Source organism: Macaca fascicularis, chromosome 4 (assembly GCF_037993035.2).
Source record: "Macaca fascicularis isolate 582-1 chromosome 4, T2T-MFA8v1.1".
Lineage (NCBI taxonomy): Eukaryota > Metazoa > Chordata > Mammalia > Primates > Cercopithecidae > Macaca > Macaca fascicularis.
The window spans coordinates 33277504-33295894 of record NC_088378.1 but is presented as its reverse complement, the minus strand read 5'-3'; the positions used below and the strand labels follow the sequence as shown (position 1 = coordinate 33295894).

At 34.2% G+C, this 18391-nt stretch overlaps 1 protein-coding gene across 9 annotated transcripts in view; it reads right to left on the bottom strand.

Moving 5' to 3' along the window:
- LAMA2 (laminin subunit alpha 2) overlaps nucleotides 1-18391 on the bottom strand; it is a 611630-nt gene that overhangs the window by 201485 nt on the left and 391754 nt on the right. For all 9 annotated transcript variants that reach the window (XM_065543374.2, XM_065543379.2, XM_065543380.2 and 6 more), the window contains 7 exons: nucleotides 17323-17503; nucleotides 14365-14501; nucleotides 2984-3220; nucleotides 1591-1734; nucleotides 730-909; nucleotides 432-620; nucleotides 215-348 (listed from right to left, as the gene is read on the bottom strand). In XM_065543374.2, the coding sequence (XP_065399446.1) occupies nucleotides 215-348; nucleotides 432-620; nucleotides 730-909; nucleotides 1591-1734; nucleotides 2984-3220; nucleotides 14365-14501; nucleotides 17323-17503 (1202 nt within the window). The remainder of the gene's footprint in view (nucleotides 1-214; nucleotides 349-431; nucleotides 621-729; nucleotides 910-1590; nucleotides 1735-2983; nucleotides 3221-14364; nucleotides 14502-17322; nucleotides 17504-18391) is intronic.

Sequence of the window (18391 nt, the reverse complement as noted above, 5' to 3'; positions counted from 1 at the left end):
TTTTTTCCCTTTAACTTGCTTCTCATGCTATTTTTCTTTTCTGATGAATGACAGTAACTTCTTCCAGGTCACCGGGAAGCCACTGTGGTTTGTCTTCTATCATTATACTGCAAAACCAACCACTTTCCAATCTTTCTTATCTGATATCTGTAGGTCAGTAACCTTCCCTACAGATTCTAAAATAAGAGCTTGAATATTTTCTATTACAGTTTACCTGCTTTGTCGCATGAAATTTCCATAAGTAGCCTTGATAAGAATGTAATGAATATCATATAGTATATCCAAGAAGTCTTCTCGGGTCACAGTTCTATGAACTCGAGGATCGTCCCCATAATATTTCCATTCTTTCTGTTAAGAAGAAGAGAAATCACTCTGACAAAACCGAATGCGAAACCATTGGCATCTTTTCACCAAACAATGAATAACTTTACCTCTGTCATTTCAATTTCATGCCTTGTCAATTGGCCAATCAAAGGAGCAGCCATATGCCTGACGATAATTCTAGCATGAGTAGGTGTCCCACCTCGAATGATCACTTGAGGATTATATGTAGAGAAACCTGTTTCTTCCCGAGCCTCGAAATAGATTGCATACTTGAGTTTGCCCCCATAGGCCATCAACTGACAAAATAAAAAGAAGAATGAGGAATTGGATAAATCTCCAAATGTTGTGATTCTAAAAACAAGATTTTATCTTGTTCTCACTTGACATTAAAGTTCTTGTGCTTACCTTCTTTCCTTCAAATTGTTCTGGAAGTTTCCAATAAAAAGGTTCCCAGTGGAGATCTTCTCTCATCAGGTCCATGTGGGCAACAATCTCTGGATGTTGAAAAACGATGCCCTTGGTGGTCGTGTGCTGCAGAGCCTCATCTACCAGGGGTAGAATGGTCTGCTCAGCCTTCAGTGTCACCTGCAAGGGGTCAAAATACAGCAGAAGGCTGAATTTACGCTTTTGGACATTTATTTAAAACTAAGTTATGAACTGCATGTCTATCTGCAGTCCCTATCCCCATTCTGATGATGTTCTCACATGCAACAGAACTCACACATAGTGGGCAAGCATGGCAGGACGTAAATCTTTTTGACTAATTCACATAGTGAAAACCACAGTATCTGTGAACACTGGAGCCTTTCACACTAACACAAATGGAATCTAAATGTAGAAAGAGTTAAAGGAAAATCAAAAATGAACATGCTTCCACTCCAAAAATCATGATTGCCTAAGGTTGGTTGGAATGAATGTGTGACAAGTTCTGGTTCCCATTGCTGCGTTAGCTGACATCAACGTTCATGCTCTGGTGCCCTCACTCTTCCCATCCCAAAACATAATGCTTCCTGGACAAGGTTCCTCTTTTTCACTTGGCATCTATTTCCTTATCAATAATAAGTCAACTACTTTTAAGAACAAATAAGAAAGGCTTTTACTCCAACTGTCTAATGGCACGTGACCCCTTCGCTGTTCCTAAATGTTCACAGAGGAAAAGGTTACTTAAATGTTTTGCCATTTCCTACTAGCCCTTAGTGCCTGACTAAAAGACACCAGCAGGAACTAACATTATACCATTACATGGCTCAGCAGTTCCCTACTCACCCACGTCCGGATCAGTCCTTTTGCTTCAGAGCACTGAGTAGTAGTGCCGAAGCAATAGCAGCTGCTGCAGCCAAGTGGATTCTTGGCATCGAGTCCGAACTTGCCAGGCTGGCATCTGTCACAGTGGATGCCTTCCACATTCACCTGAGGAAAGACAAGAGACCGTCAGAGTTTGTAACAGCAAAGTTAGGGGATAAATCACCTTAAGAATGCATAACAGGAGCACACTCCTTTTAAAAAATTTAAAACAAAACAAAAGAACACTGAATATTAGACTCACATCTCAAATGGCACATGTAGTTAATCTCATTGTTGGGAGTTCATGGGTCTTTTGAAAATGCTTTATTTTTAAATAGATGTAAGACTAAAGGTATCGTACATTGTTTCTTAAATGTAAGTGGTACATTTTCTACAATTCTGCTCTGAACAATATGAAAGACTCATGAAAATTTCAAAAGCAACATAAAAACATTCAGTCCTAAACAGTGGTGCTATTAAAAGCCGTAAGAAATAGGCAGCAAATTAAAATATCAATTTATGTAATTATTGTAATATAATATATACATAGATAACATGTATTAAATATAATATATGATCATAATTGCAAGATATAATAATGTGGCATTGTAGTCGGTGTTGGCTGAAGTCCTTGATGGTAGAAACTGCCGTTCTCCTCAATTCTCAAGGCCCTTTTAACAACCACTCCCTAGATTTTATCCTCCTGTTTCCTCTGTCCCTCTTTGCATAGATTTTATCTTGAAAAGATACCTCTGACACAGTTTAAACTGTATTTATCCTGGAATTGATTTTTCAGAACTATCTGAGGGGAAAAATCTTTTTAATTGGCTCTTTTTCTACATCATTTAACCATATTAATGAGGGCTGAAATTTGCACATAGTCACTGTTTGTAATGACAGCGTTTATATGTGTTGAAATTTTACTAAACTTCCACAGCAGTAAATATATTTTCTAGTATACAGCGATTGCAGATTAATTTTTCGAGAAATGGTTTTTATAAGGCTTATTATTTAGCTGTGATTTTCTCTGATGATGCTTAAAAGAACTGTCTTCCCTGTCACCTTCCCAGGTTGTCCTTATTGAAGCAAAGCTAACATACGTTTAAAACAATAACTTTACCATTGAAAATATATCATCTCTACCAACTCCAAAAAAAGGTGGGTTTGGGTTGAAAATAAGTTCTAGAAAAGCAGGTTTTATTGGTATGCCAACAAATACATATCAATGAAAACTCCATGTCTGGCAACGAGATTTTGTCCATCTGTTTGTTTAGCTTAACGAAGCAGGTATAACAAACACTGAATGAAGTTAAAACTGAGCAATGGAAACAGAATTGAGGGAGGTTTTCCCTAGCTGCATGTCGGCAGCACATACCTTACAAGTGCACTGCCCAGTTTGATCACTACAGGAGCATTTTTTAGTCTCTGAATCACAGGTTGTGGCATCCGTCCCAGGGAGGAAGCAGTCACAGAGATTGCAGCGAGGGTAGTTCCAGTGACCTCGACTGCACTCTGTACATTTTGCACCAGAGAATTTTGGATGACAGTTGCATTGGCCTGTATTTACATTGCATTGGAAATCCAAGGATCCCACTGTGCTGCAGTTACAAGCCTATGGAGGAGATAAAAACAGCAACCATTAACACAACTTTATGGCAAATATCTTAAAATTTTAATTCTAATGTTTCTTTGCTTCCATTAAACACATATTAATCATGTATCTGTTATATGCTTTGTACTATTCTAGTTTAGTCACTTGGGAAACATCAGTGAACATAAACATTAAAACTGCTTCCTGCGTTTATGGAAATAGATGATCGTGCAGAAACCACAGTGCTATGTGAATTAGAAAGAAAATGTGTTTTCTCTCTTTTTGAGGTAGAGAGGGGTTGGGTATGGGCTTTTTCCAACTGCTCTTTGTCTTGAAGATTAAATTGTAAACAAAGTTATTTTACCTTATCATCTTATAATTGTAGCATTTAAACATTTCTTTGGAGACATACCTTATGGTCTAGTAGAGGAAGACAGTAAATATGTTAGCATAACATGATAGAATAAGCATTATATAAAAGGAGAAGTCCAAAATGCTATGTGAACATATAAAGGGCACCAAACTAGACTTGGGGAATCCAAGGAGTGCTTGAAGAGAAGTAACATCTAGCCTATTGTTTTTTGGCATTTATTCTTGAATATAATTCTGATTTGAGGTCTTTGTTAGTAACGTTTTTCTTTGCCCAAGATATAAACACGATTTTCTCTTTATTTACATAATTCACATTTTTGCTAGAATTTTTTAAAGCTTGGGTTTTTGTTTTTGTTTTTTTTTTCCATCAATTTACTGGAACATAGTGAGTTCTTTCAGTTTGGGAACATAATTGGGTTTTGATTCGGTACTGTTTCTTCTTCAGATTTGTTTTTGATTTTTACATCTGTTCTAATTAATCAATTTTCTTTTTCAGGATCACCTATAATTCTTGAAGTACATCACTCTGGTCTCTCCGCCAAATCTGTAATATCCTAATGTCTTCTGAAATCATTTTCCTTTGTTTTACGTTTCTTGCTGTATCTACCTCTCAAATTGGTACCCTACTTTCACAGCTCCTGTTTTACAGGAAAAGTTTCATTATATACACATATCACAAATGCTTATTTTCATTACTCTATTGCAATCTTAACTTCTTTTGAATAATTTTATTTCATTTCTCTCATCTTGAATTTCTGCTTATCCATTTGTCTTTTTGTCTCATATTCTCCTTTGAAAGGTTTCTGTTCTTGATTTACAGAGCTCATATCTTCTTGCAATTTAATAAAAATGCCAAATGAATTTCTAAAATGTCATTTAGGATCTTGGAATAAGTCATTTTCTGCGACCAGTTGTGCCAATTATACATCTACTGTTTCTGAGCTCCAAATTCACCCTGCTTTGTAATAAAGTAGGTAGACCCTGTAGACATTTCTCCGTATCAGGTGGCAGAATGATAGGCTTAGTTAATGGAGACCCCTGGAAGGACCTAATAAGTCCATAATGGTGGCCCACCACAATTCCAAGCTGAGTTCTGGTTCTTCATTAGAATTTTCATCATTATTTTGTATTATTTAGCGCGGGAGCCCAGTGGCCCAGAAAGAATACCAGCTGGGAGGGCACACTGTCTCTCCATAGGCACTCTTCTGGCTAACTTTGGTCTGCACACACACTCTGACTTTGAAGTCTGCTTCTCAGTAGCCCAGCATGCTCCCATCCTCCAAGAACGGTGGGCAGCTTCTACAGACATGCATTTGCCTATGAACTCCGACATGTTTGTTTCTGGTTTTGTTTGACCACCCATAGGCTGTACATTCCTATGACAGCAACACTCTCTTCAAAGACCTTTGAACCTCAGCTTTGCTGCAGGTGGGGAGAAGGAGCATGTCCTCTCTTAGCCCTTAACTCCTTCACTGTCTTCCTTCCCTTAGCCTAGAGGGAGTAGCTGCTCTTCTGTACCTGTACTCGGGACCCTTTATAGCTTTCTTTTATCCTTTTTTAGTAACCAACCACCTTTTACCAGTTAACAATTCCATTTCACTGTTTAAGAAACCAGTGTGGTTTCTGTCTCCCAAACAGAGCATGACTTGTCATTACAAAGGGCATCACCTCTCTCTGTGTCCGAGTTTGCCACCACATAGTGTATGCACTTTGTCTGTGACTTAACTCTTTTTGGTGTTGTTCTATTATCCTTCTCAGATCTACAGCTCAGTGGTAAAGTCATATGCATAGCACCTTGCCAAATTCCTAGATCCAAATCTGGCTGCATCTCACTGTGTATTTCACACTTTCCCTCCTCAGCTTAATTCTTATATCCACTGCTACCAGAGGTATTATGTTTTTGTTCCTGCTAACAGTAGTTTACTTATGATTTTATTGTTTCTAAGATGTGATGTATAATCACCAGTTCCTCCTCTATTGTCCTTCCTGCCCAAATATTTGGTTAAAAATCTTCCCAGATTCTGATGTTAAAATAATTATCAGGATTAGCTTTATTTTTTGTCTTTACAGGTAAATATTTTTCTATCTCATTATTGCTAATCAGTAGAAAGGCTGCAATAGGGGCTGCAACTAGAAGGTATTTTAAACCCAAAGACCTAAAATGTGATTATTTGTATATTACAAACATGGACACAGCTTCCAAGGCATAGAATAACCCACTAACCTCACCCCCAAGTAACTTAAGGAACATCAGGTGTAGAATAAAATCTCAAAATTCAGGTGACTTACATATTCACTTATGTAGTTTTTCTTTGCTGACTGCTTTGAGTATGTATTGGCTCACTTAAACAAAATGGGCCATAATCAGGTATTAATAGAAAATTATGTTATCAAAACTATAATCATATAATAAATTTAAATTATCCTGTGAGACATCTTTATCTTTAACTAAAATATACAATTATCCAAATAATTGTATAAAACCAAAGCACGAATTTTTACCAAATTGTTGACAGTACAAATAGACATTGGGACCTTTCCAAATCAGAAAGTTTATTCAGGAAGTTATAGTGGAGAATAAACCAGACCATCAACCACGTGTTTAGATAGCACTATGGCCAACATCAAACTTAAATCATAATTAGATGTAATATTTGTTTAGCAATAGAGAATTTACTCACTATTCCCCTGCTAGTGAAAGAAGGCAGGCTTCGTATTCTACTTCAATAACAGCTCAAATGATGTGTATGCTCACACCTTAGCACAGAGAAATTATCCATGACACAAAGAAAGGGAAGCTATAAATTTCAAATCACTGTTCATTTAAATTAGTCGTTCCAGTTTTAAAAACAGTAAAACACATGCTCATAAATAAATTACTTGAGAAGGCTCTGATACAGTTGGATATGTCCCCACTAATTCTCGTGTTAAAATATAATTCCCAGTGTTGGAGGTGGAGCCTGGTGGGAGGTGTTTGGATCATGGGGGTTGATCACTCAGGATTAGTGCTGTCCTCACGACAGAGAGTGCCAACTGGCAACATCTGGTTGTTTAAGTGCATGGCATCCCTGCCTTTCTCCCGAACCTGCCATGTGGAAGCCTGTCCCCGCTTGGCCTTCCACAATATTGGAAGCTCCCCGAGGCCTTCACCAGAAACAGATGCCACTATGCTTCCTGTACACCCCCCGGAACTGCGAGCCAATTAAACCTGTTTTCTTATAAATTAACCAGTCTCAGGTATTTCTTTATAGCAATGCAAGAATGGTCTGACACAGGCTCTATGAGGCTTTTTTGTTGTTGTTGTTTGTTTGTTTGTTTTTGTAATTCTTTATAATGGCAAAGTGTTTCTTGATTCAGAAGTTTAGACTTTTAACGGTGATTTTAAAGCAATCAAAAAATTCAATCAACTTTAGTCAACAGAATATTTATCTAGTGATCAGTAAAAGTGATAGTACCAAACATATAACTACATTTTAACAGAAACTTGGAATGTATTTTATCCTGATTTATATATTGAACATGAGGTATCAACTTCCATTTCAGGAGTTTAATTAGAGTTTGGCTATATCATAGCATTTTGTGGATAAAATGGAACTCTTGTAAGTTTCCCTAGGGCTTATTCCTGAGTACAAGTGATAGAGTGGATGCTTGCATTTGAAGCTGAAAACGCAAAAGGCAGTCATAGCCACTTATAGCATCGTTCATACTCATCAGAACACTTTGAAATTCTGAGGAGTTTTTGTTTTGTTTCTAAAAATGTAGCTCTCTTGAATTTTAAACTTAATAATGCTATTGGCCATAGAAAAATGAATGTCCCGTCCAGTTTTTATTTTCTCTAATCACATGTCTAATGGAAGTCAGACACCTGAACTTCCTTGAAAAATCATCAGTACACTTGTTTTCCTCTAGGTCAGCATATTCTAAACCAGGCTCAAATGTTTTATCATGCATGTGAAGATGGTTAGAGTCTATTATTTCATCTGTGCTAACTCAGTGGTAAAAAGAGTTTACATCTCTATAGGGTACTGCTATTAGGTCAAGCAGAACCACACTTGGTCATCACGTTTCAATATTTCACAACCCAATGGAATCAATTGGAATGACTCTCACTAACATTAAAAAAAAATGCTCTTATTATTGCTCTTCAATTTAATGAATACACTTCAGCACTAATCCTACTTGACCTTTGTGTTGCATTAGGCACTGAAGAATATTCTTCTTCTGAACAGTCTCTTCTTAGATTCTACAGTATTTATTCTTTGTTAAGCTATTAAACTACACAACCAAATAAAACAAAAATACAGACCAAGAAACAATTGTTTTTAGATATTGAATTATAGGAAGCACAGGACTGTGATTTCTGAGAGAAGGAAAAAAACATGAAGCAGTGTACAGAGGGAATTTCTAGGCTGCAACACAGACAGGGTAAACCCAAAGCCCGTATTATAGCTGAGTTGAGAGACAAAGAGTGGAATCTGAGGAAGCTGAGGCTGCTAAAACTTATGATGGCAAATAGAATACGTGTTCAAAAAGAAAGAAGTTAGATAGAAAGATTATTTCAGAGATGTGCAGAAGGGTTCCCTTGAGTCATTGGCTGAATGCTGATAGGTACATGCATGGGATGAAGGAAAATGGCATTGGAAAACCCTAGGCTGAAAAAATTCTTAGAGCCCAGAGAAAGCTTGGAATAAGCCATATTTTCAACAACCAGAGTAAAGAGACGTAGTAACCCACTAGGTAGTATTCTCAGAAGTTTCACGGCTTAGTAGAGGGGCTAACTGACCCCTGGCTTTCAGACTGTTCTGCTGCACCTTCCCTAACAAAACTTAAAAGCAAGCTTCAAAAGAATCCAAGTGACCCGTGACTATCTAAACTAGTTTCCAGTATAAAGTTCAACATTCTTTAAAGAAATACAATAAAATCCAATACACAAAAACAAAAACTATATAATGCCTGGCATCCAAACAAAAATTATCAGGCATGTAAAGAATCAAGAAAATATGACTCATAAACAGGAGAAAAATCAGTCAATAGAAATAGTCTTGCAATAAAAAAAGATGGAGTTAGCAGACAATCATTTAAAAAATGCTAATGTTTATAAACATTTTATTTTCAAGAACAAATGAAAAATTGTGAATATAGTAAAGAAATAAAAGACATACAATGTCCAAAAGGAAATTTAAAAGATAAAAAAATACAATGTTTAAAATAAAAAATAGACTCAATTGGATTAAAAACAGGTTAGGCTGCATTAAAAAAATCAGTGACTTTGGACACTTGACAATAGAAACTATCAGAAATAAAAAATACAGATACAAAAATAATAAAAAAAAAAGAACCTCAGTGAGATGGAAAATATCAATTGTCCAACATACAAAAAATGATTTCCAGAAAAAGACAGTTGGAATGAAGAACAGAAAAATATTTAAAGATATAATGGCTGACAACTTTCATTTCCAAATTTGATGAAAACTGTAATCCTACAGGGCCAACAGATCTAATTAATCCCATGAAAAAATAATTATTAAACACACACACACAAAAAAAGCATAATTAAATTGCTGAAAACCAGTATTTAGGATTACATACTCTGCAAAAACTTGTTTAGAAAAAAAAAGAAAAAAGAAATAAAATAAAAACTTACTGGAACAACCAAAAAAACAAAAAAAAGGAAAAAATCATTGTCAGCAGACTTGATATAACAGGAATAAAATGATAAAGATTAGGGAAGTAGTTAATGGAAGAGGAAAAATGATATGAAATGAAAATTTTAATGTACACAAAGGAATTAAAAGCATTAGAATTGATATGTACATGGAAAAATAGTTATAGGAGAAATTTTTCTTGTTTAAAAAAGATAATTGACTATTGAAATCAAAATCATAAGCTTATATTGTCAGATGTATAATATATAGAAGTAAAAATACATGACAACATAGTACAGAGGATAGGAAAGGGGATTGGAGGTTTACTGTTGTAAGGTTCTTATGCTAAATGTAAAGTGGTATAATATTATTTTAATGTACATTCTGGAAAGTTAAAGAAGTATATTCCTAGACAAAACCAAAGAAACAAAATGAATAGGTATCTTTAATAATCCAAAAGTCAAGAGAAGATGTTATACAAATTAATGCAAAAGAAGGCAGGACAATAAGAAGAAGAAGAAAAAAAAAAAGGCAAGAGCAGATAAGACAAGCCAAAGCAAATAGCAAAGTGTAGGCTTAATCCAATCATATCAATATTTACATTAAATGGAAGTGACTTAACTCTCAAATTAAATGGCTAAATTATTAAGATTGGTTGAAAAATAAAGATCTAAATATATGTTATTTACACACACACACACACACACTCTCTCTCTCTCTCTCTCTCTCTCACATAAGCTGGGCATGGTAGTATACACCTGTAATCCCAGAACTTTGCAGAAGGATCACTTGAGCACAGGAATTTGAGAATAGCATAGGCAATATAGTGAGACCTCATTTCTACACAAAAATTTAAAAATTAGCCACACATAGTGGTGTGCGCCTGTAGTCCCAGCTGCTCGGGAGTCTGAGGCAGGAGAATGGTGTAAACCCGGGAGGCGGAGCTTGAAGTGAGCTGAGATCCAGCCACTGCACTCCAGACTGGGCCACAGAGCGAGACTCCATCTCAAAAAAAAAAAAAATACTAAAAAGAGAGATGAAATAGATGATGGTGTGAAAAATATATACCATACAAACATCATTAAAAAAAGTTGGAATAGCTATATAAATATCAGAAAAGTGTACTTCTGAACAAGGAATGTTACCAGGAATAAAGAGGGACATTTCATAATGCCAAAAGGTATCAACTTTTCAAAAAGACATAGCAATCCTAAATGATCATGCACCTAATATCACTGCTCAAAAATACGTGTGAATAAAACCTGAGAGAAGTGAAGGAAGAAACAGACAAAGTTACAGTCCAACACTCTCAGTAACTGAGAGAACATATAGATATAAAAACCATTAAGGATAATTGACCTGTATAGAAGTTTTCATCCAACAACTCCAGAATACACATTATTTTCAAGTGCACATGTTATAATAAACAAACTGAACCCTATTCTGGGCCATAAAACTAAATCTCAATAGTTTTCAAAAGGTCTGAAATAATGCAAATTATGTTCTCAGACCAATTTAGAATTAAACTAGATACTAGTAATAGTAAAGATACCTTGACAATTCCCCAAATATTTAGAAACTAAAAATTATCCCCAAAATAAATGAAAGATTATATTAAACCGAGTGAAAATTAAAGCACAACATACCAAAATATGTGGACTGCAAACAAAGTAGTTCCTGGAAAAAAATTGTAATATAAAATGCCTATATTAGTAGAGAAAAAGGATTACAAATCAATGATCTAAGGTTTAACCTTAAGAAACTTGGAACACAAGAGAAAAATTAAACTCAAAGTAAGCAAAAAGAAGGAATGTTCTTTTCATACAAGTTGTTACATTTATTAGGCAAAAGTTGTTCCTATTTCTACCATATTATTATTTTAATGTCTATAGGATCTATAGTGATGTCCCCCTTTATTTATGATTTTGATTGCTTGTTTCTTCTCTCTTTTTTCTTGATAAACCTTTCTAGAATATTATCAACTTTACTGATCTTTTCAAAGAACCAGCTCTTGGGTTCCTCTAAAGTATTTCTGTTTTCTACTTCATTGATTGTGCAAACTCTTTTAGAAATTATGAGGAGGGAATACTTCTGAATCCATTTCATGAGGCTTGCAGTATCTCATACCGACAACAACGCCACAAGAAAAAATAAGATCATACCAATATTCCTTATAAACATAGATCCAAAATCATTAACAAAATGCTAGCAAACAGGATTCAACATAATTTTAAAAGGATAATCGCAATTGCCAAGCAGGATTAATCTAAAGATTGCAAGACTGGATTGACATTTTGAAAGTCAATCAGTATAATTTGTCATATTAACAGCTTAAAAAGAAATATCATATGGTCATCTCAATAGATGCAGAAAAGTCCATTTAACAAAATTGAACACATAGTCTTGATAAAAGCTCTCAGAAAACTAAAAACATGAGGGGGCATCCTCAAACCAATAAGGAGCACCTATAGGTAAAATATAGCCAACATCATTTTCAATTGTAAGAGACAATGCTTTCCACTTAACATAAGGAATAAGGCAAGGATATTTTCTTCCACCACTTCTAGTCAATAGTTTACTGCAATAGGACAAGAAAATGCCACAGAAGTTACACAGATTAGAAAGGAAGTAAATTTCCCTTTGCAGATGACGTGATTATCTACAAGAAAATCCCACTAAATGGACCGAAAAGTAACTAGAACTAATAAGTTTAGCAATATTACAGTATAGAAGGTTAACGCATAAAAATTATTGTATTTTTCTATTCTAGTAACAAATAATTTAAAACTGAAATGGAATACAGTAGCATTTGCTTTTGATAAAAAATATGAAACACTGATAAATTTAACAATATATATGCAAGGCTTGCATATCAAAAACTAGAAAACATTTCTGAGAAAAAAATTATAATGACCTAAATAAATGCAGAGTTATGCCATGTTCATACATTGGGATATCTAATACTTGTAAGATGTCAGTTCTTCCCAAATTGACCTATTAATTCAATATAATTTCAGCCAAATCCTAGCAGGCTTTTTGGTAAAGAATTGACATGCTAAATTTAAAAGTTATGTGGAAATGTAAAGGAGCTAAAAGTACTCAAAAGGTATTGAAAATGATGAATGAGGTTGAAGAGTTTACAATACCTGATTTTATGACTTGCTGGAAAGCTACAACAATTAACATATTAACTAGTATTAACGTAAGAATAGATCAGTGAAGCAGAAAAGAGTCCAGAAATGCATAGTTGATAGATTTTGACAAAGGAGCCAAAGTAATTCAATGGGAAAAAGATAGTCTTTACAACAAATAATGTTTGAAAACTTGGATATCCATAAAAAGTGAACTTTGACCACTACCTGATATATAGAAAAATTAATATTCAAAATGAAATACAAACCTACATTTAAGAGCTAAAACTATAAAGCTTCTTGAAGAAAACCTAGGAGAGAAATCCTTGGACCTTGTCTTTCTTGGGTAGAACATAAAAAAGTACGGACTATAAAAGAAAAAGATAATAAGCTAGTGTTCATAAAAATTAGATGATGAAACCAGGTAAAAAGCAATCTACATGAAAAGCAAGCTTTAACATATGTTAAAGAACATGTATCCAGAATCAATAAAGAATTCTTGCAATGCATCACTAAGGAAACAAACAATTCAAAATAGAAATGGGCATAAGCTTTGTAAACACTTCATAAAAGAAGATGTATAAATGACAAATAAATAAAAAAAAAAGATTCCCAACATTATTAGGCATTAAATAAATGCAAACAATAGAAATACACATGCCTCAGAATTCTTAAAATTAAAATAGGGTTAACATTCCAAGAGTTGGTAAAGATGTGGAGTGTTCTTATGAAAAAAAGAGAAAACACTTGTCTCTAAATGTGCTTTTGACTTGTATGCTACTGTTCATAGAAAAATTGTAACCCCAAACTGGAAATGACCCAAACATCCATCAAATGATAAACAGATAAGCAAGTCACTGTACATTATACAAATGGAATATTATCAAGCAATTTTTAGAATAAACTGCTGATATATGCAACAATATGGATGAATCATAAAAACATAACAGCAAGTGAAGGAAGCCAAACAAAGAAACAAACAACCCTCCCCCCAAAAAACAGACTATGATTCTATTTTTAAGAAGTTGTAGAAATTGCAAAATTACAATGCTAGAAGGCAAAACAGTAGGTGCATGGGAAGTGATGGGGAGTTCACGGCAGTGGGGCACAAGGGATGATTACACCTCTGTAATCATGGGTTAAAATTCATTTCTTTAAATGGGTGAATTTTGTTTTATTAATACCTCACAAAAAGCTGATAAAAATCCAAAGTGATTATCTTTCCTTCCTGAACTTGCTCCTCCTCCTATAATTCCTATAACCATAACTGGTACTTATTATCATCTACTCCTTTGCAAAGCAAAACCTGGGAGTCATCCTTACGCCTTCTCTTTCTTATTCCCCAAATCAATGAGTTCGCCAGGCTGTATCAGTCTGAGTTCTAAAAGGTAACTCGCTTTCTATATATCTTCACTGATGCTCATTGACTGGGTCCAGGCTTCTGGCATCTCTCATTAATATTTCTTCAACAGCCTTATAAATTGTTACCCATCCCTGCTAATGTAGATGGATTTCTCTGAACATGACTTTGGCCATGTCACTTTCTATGGACTACTAATGGGAAAAAATGATTTTTTTCCAAGCTAAATGTTGTTAAAATGACTCTTCAGAATGATCTCGACTACTTCCTGAAACCTAAAACCTAGTCATAATCCGGGGCAATTTCTATAGATTTTTGGAAAATTAATTAGTTCCTCATTTCCTCATGCTTTGCAGATGTATGTCCTTGTGCCTAGGTATGAAGTTATAGCTCTTTTCTGGTATTATTATAAAATTTTTTGTTCTTTTGTACCCCTCTTGTAGATTTCAAGGGTTCAGCTGCATCAATGTGTGCTTACTTCATCATCTTTCCTACAAGTAAACTGTAAGATACTGATTAATATTTGCAATCACATTATAGTAATAGTTCTACATTATTTTGTGATATAATATTGAATTTTGAAATGCCCAGTTATAGAGCTCTATAAAACAAAGATCTCTCCAAAAAATTATCAGAGCAAAAAAGTGGTTCACTCACCTTACAACCAGTGGTAATGCTGTGGCCCCAGGTATTGGGTGCGCATTTAGAACATTTCTCTCCAATGGTATTGGGAGGGCAAATGCATTGCCCAGTCTTTGGGTCACAATTATTACCCAGATGAGAACATTCACAAGCTTCACAGGTGTAAGAGGGAAAACAAAGAAGGGGAAAAAATAGTAAAAATTTGATACAAAGTGTTGACTTTTATATTGTGTTGGTTTATCTTCCTTTCTTTTCAGTTCTATACTTAAGGATATTTGGAAATAAAAACTTACCTCATTCACCTTTTATATTATAATACAGTGTATTTCAGAAAGGAGCTGTTCAATAAATATAAGATGTATTTCATGTAATAATTTCAAAAGTTAAAGTATTTTTAGCTTTCTTATGAAGTTTAAGAAAGGAAAGAACTGGTGTTATCAGATTCCATGTTAACTGTAATACCTTATATCCAGGTATTATAAAGTTTACTATTTTGTTTGTATATTTATTTTAAGTTCATTTCTCATTTGTTTATGCTGTACGGAGTAGTTTTTCCTTGTTGATGAGTCTGATCTACAGTAAAAACCAAAAAACTTAATAAGCTTCTTAAATTTGGTACATCATGTATATAGTTAGAAACACACACATCATGATATTCCAATTTTGCAAATACTTTAAAATAGTTGAACTACTGACACTGTTTATATATAAAGATACTTTTGATTTTTATTTACCACCTAACTTTTTTTATAGATTTTTCATTTTTGTTGCTACCATGCAATATTCAAAGGGTACAAAGTTATATACCTTTTGTACTTTTTCAAAGATTGTAAAAATAATGTTTGAGAATATCTTCAAAGTCATCCAAGACAAGGAACGCATGCCACATAGCGATAGTTGACCCAGCTACTAAGAATATTTCTAGTGCAGCGTTTCATGTCAAAGAAATGTAAGTGAGGGAAGAAACCCAAATACTTGAATTCAAATGGAAGACTAATGTTATGAGTAAACTTTTAATTGGTTATATGATGACTAAATCATTTTCACTGAATATACTTAGAATATTTGACTAAACTCACTTTTTATGAGATTACAATAACCATTGCTCACAGCATTATATACCAGCTGTGAAAGATGCTTAGAAAAATACTTTACACAGAGTAAACACTAAATAAATGTTAGTCATTGCTGTTTTGGTTATTACTGCTGTTGCTAATTTTAAGCCAAATGATTTATTTTAGATGTGTCCTTCATTAAGAAGAAAAATAGTTACCATTACATTTAAATTTATATGCTAAAAAATGTCATGGGACAGTCCAAATCATTACTTGCAAACAGAAATTATCTTTAGTTCTTCAGCGGAATCATAACACTAAATAGAAAGAAGACCTGAGTAATTAGCTAGTTTTCCTGTGCCAAAGCACAATGTATACCACAATGAATAAAACTAATAAAGATAATAATAATAATGATAAATGCTTCCTAGCACTTACATGCTAGGCATTACTCTAAATATTTTATAGCCACTAACTCAACTAATTGTAACAAAAACCATGTGTGGTAGATACTATTATTATCTTAATTTAATAGATGAATTTTGCAGGTGGAAAGTGAAATAAAATCACTCAAGGTCCCAGAACTAGTTACTGAGGGAGCCATTAGACAAATCCAGGCTGTTTTGTGCAAGTCATGTCCTCAGTCCTATTACTAACCTGCCTGTTTTGTGTTTTTTTTTCTGTGGTGTTTCTTTGGGTCAGAATGTTAGTTGGTCTGCATTTCTTAAATACTGTCATCTTTCTATAATTTAAAATAACATTCTTGGTCTCGTTTATAATTTGTTACTATGTGTATGTAAATGTATAATACTACCTCATTAATTCATATTAAGTAAAAATGTCATTGAGCTTTGGATTTAAAGAACAGAGTATATTTTAAAATACAGCTTTATAATTTTTAAGTATATACAGATATTGACTTAGAGATATACAGATTCTTACAGGATCTACAATTATAACAATTAGAATAACTTATCATGGCTTAATTTATGGTAAAATCCACATATCTAAAGTGCTAGAGAATATCTGAAAGATATGGTTCTTTAAATAGTTTTAAATATTATTCCTACTGCTTCCTACATAAATTTGCCACAACAGTGAATAATAATGTTTTGAAATCTTACTATGGTGCTGAGAGTATGTGAGCATTATCCAGGTTGAATCAATGACATTAGTAAGCAAAGGTAATATTCAAACTAGTGATTGTTGGAATAAGGGTCAATTCGAAATTAGTGGCATATAAATCAAGGCTAATGTTCAATCTTTACTTTCATCTGCAGCATGCCAAGTGATATTTTCTTAGCTCATGATTTGGGTGAAGGCTGTGGCTGGATGTATGAGAATACTGCTTGAGGGAATCATGGTTAGAAACCTCTGCCTGCATTTTTTGATGAACTAAATATCTAGAGCGAACCTATTTCTCTCTTAGAACGTCACAGTTTTCAAGGCAGCCAAAAGTAGATGAAAACATATTTTGGGGGTACCAGAAAAAAAAAAACCACCTTGACTTCTTGATCCTGATACCAATTTTGCAATAGGAAAAAGGGAAAGTTGAAATGCTTTGGCGTGGAGTTTGAGCTTAAACTAAGATAAGATTGGTACCAGAAAAATCGAACATCTACCTTTCAAGCTGTAGCAGTCTTTGAGTGACTGGCTGAAGCAATGTCACAGACAGGGAGGGACACAACCAAATGAGCTTCTGCTGATTTTTATTGAGTACTTGCACACAGTTATTAAGGCGGTATTTCAAACTGCTATGTATTTCTTTTTTTAAGTAATGTAAAAATAAGTAGACATTACTCATTATGTTAAATATGTTGTATCAATCTGCGCTTCCTTTAAAAGAACAAACCATTACAGAAGTCAGACTCTAAAACTATCAGAGTGAATATGTAGGACTTAAGTGGTATTTACAGACCTGTGCAGCCTCCTTCTTGGAAGCTGAAATAGCCGTGGGCACAGCGGTCACATTTCTTCCCTGTGACTCCGGGTTGGCACCAACATTGTCCACTCTCTTCACAGTCGAATGACTTAGACCCAAAAGAATTGCAGTTGCAGGGAACACAGCCCCTTGCTGATTGCAGACCAAAGGTCCCAGGCTGGCAATGGAAGAGGAGAGAAAAATTAAATTTAAATCAGTTAACTCAAAGTGAAGCAAGAATCACAATACCAAAGATCTGGTGGGAAAAAAGGAACTTGAGAGTTATCAGGATTCCTCACTGATGTTATGACAACTGGGTTTTCATCCAATCAAATGGACCTTTTCTAGGATATCCAAAGAGAAAAGTTCAATTATTCTGATATTTTATCAAAATTAACTGCAGAATTAGGCACTTCCTTTACTGTCTGTTGTATTTTCACCAGCCTGTCCCAATACTTCTCAAGGTTCCAATAGCAATATGGAAAGGACCTATAGGTGATATTTCTAGTCTTAATTTAAAATTTTACTTGCTTCTTTCTTAGTAATCTGAATTGATTACTTTCAGATCTATGGATTCCTACTTGGTAAAAGTACTTTCAGCATTATCGACCAGCAGCCTAATGTTAAAATAATCCTTTTCGCCCTAGCATTTGATAGAATTCTGTCACTATCCATACATGCTTTTAATCATTGCTATAATGTTCATATTATAAATATAATTTTCAAGTTATGCTTACACTGACCAAATAATTGGTTCAACAAACATTTGATTTCTTGGGTTTCATTCTAATAATTGAAATTGCTTAGTGAGAACATGTATTAAAGAACCAGAGCAGGTAAGTAAAGGAAACTTTCATTCTCTGATGAGTTATTCATATGCATATCTCTTATCTATCTATAACAAATCTTTTACGGTCAAGTTTGCATTACCAGCTTCGGCTGACTTTCTTGAAATGCATGTTATCAGGCCTAAAATGACAATGTTAGAAAATGCTGATGGATTAAAAAATCACTTGTGTCAGAAAAATGAAAAGAATCTATCCTGCTTAAAGTATTTCAGGGTTAT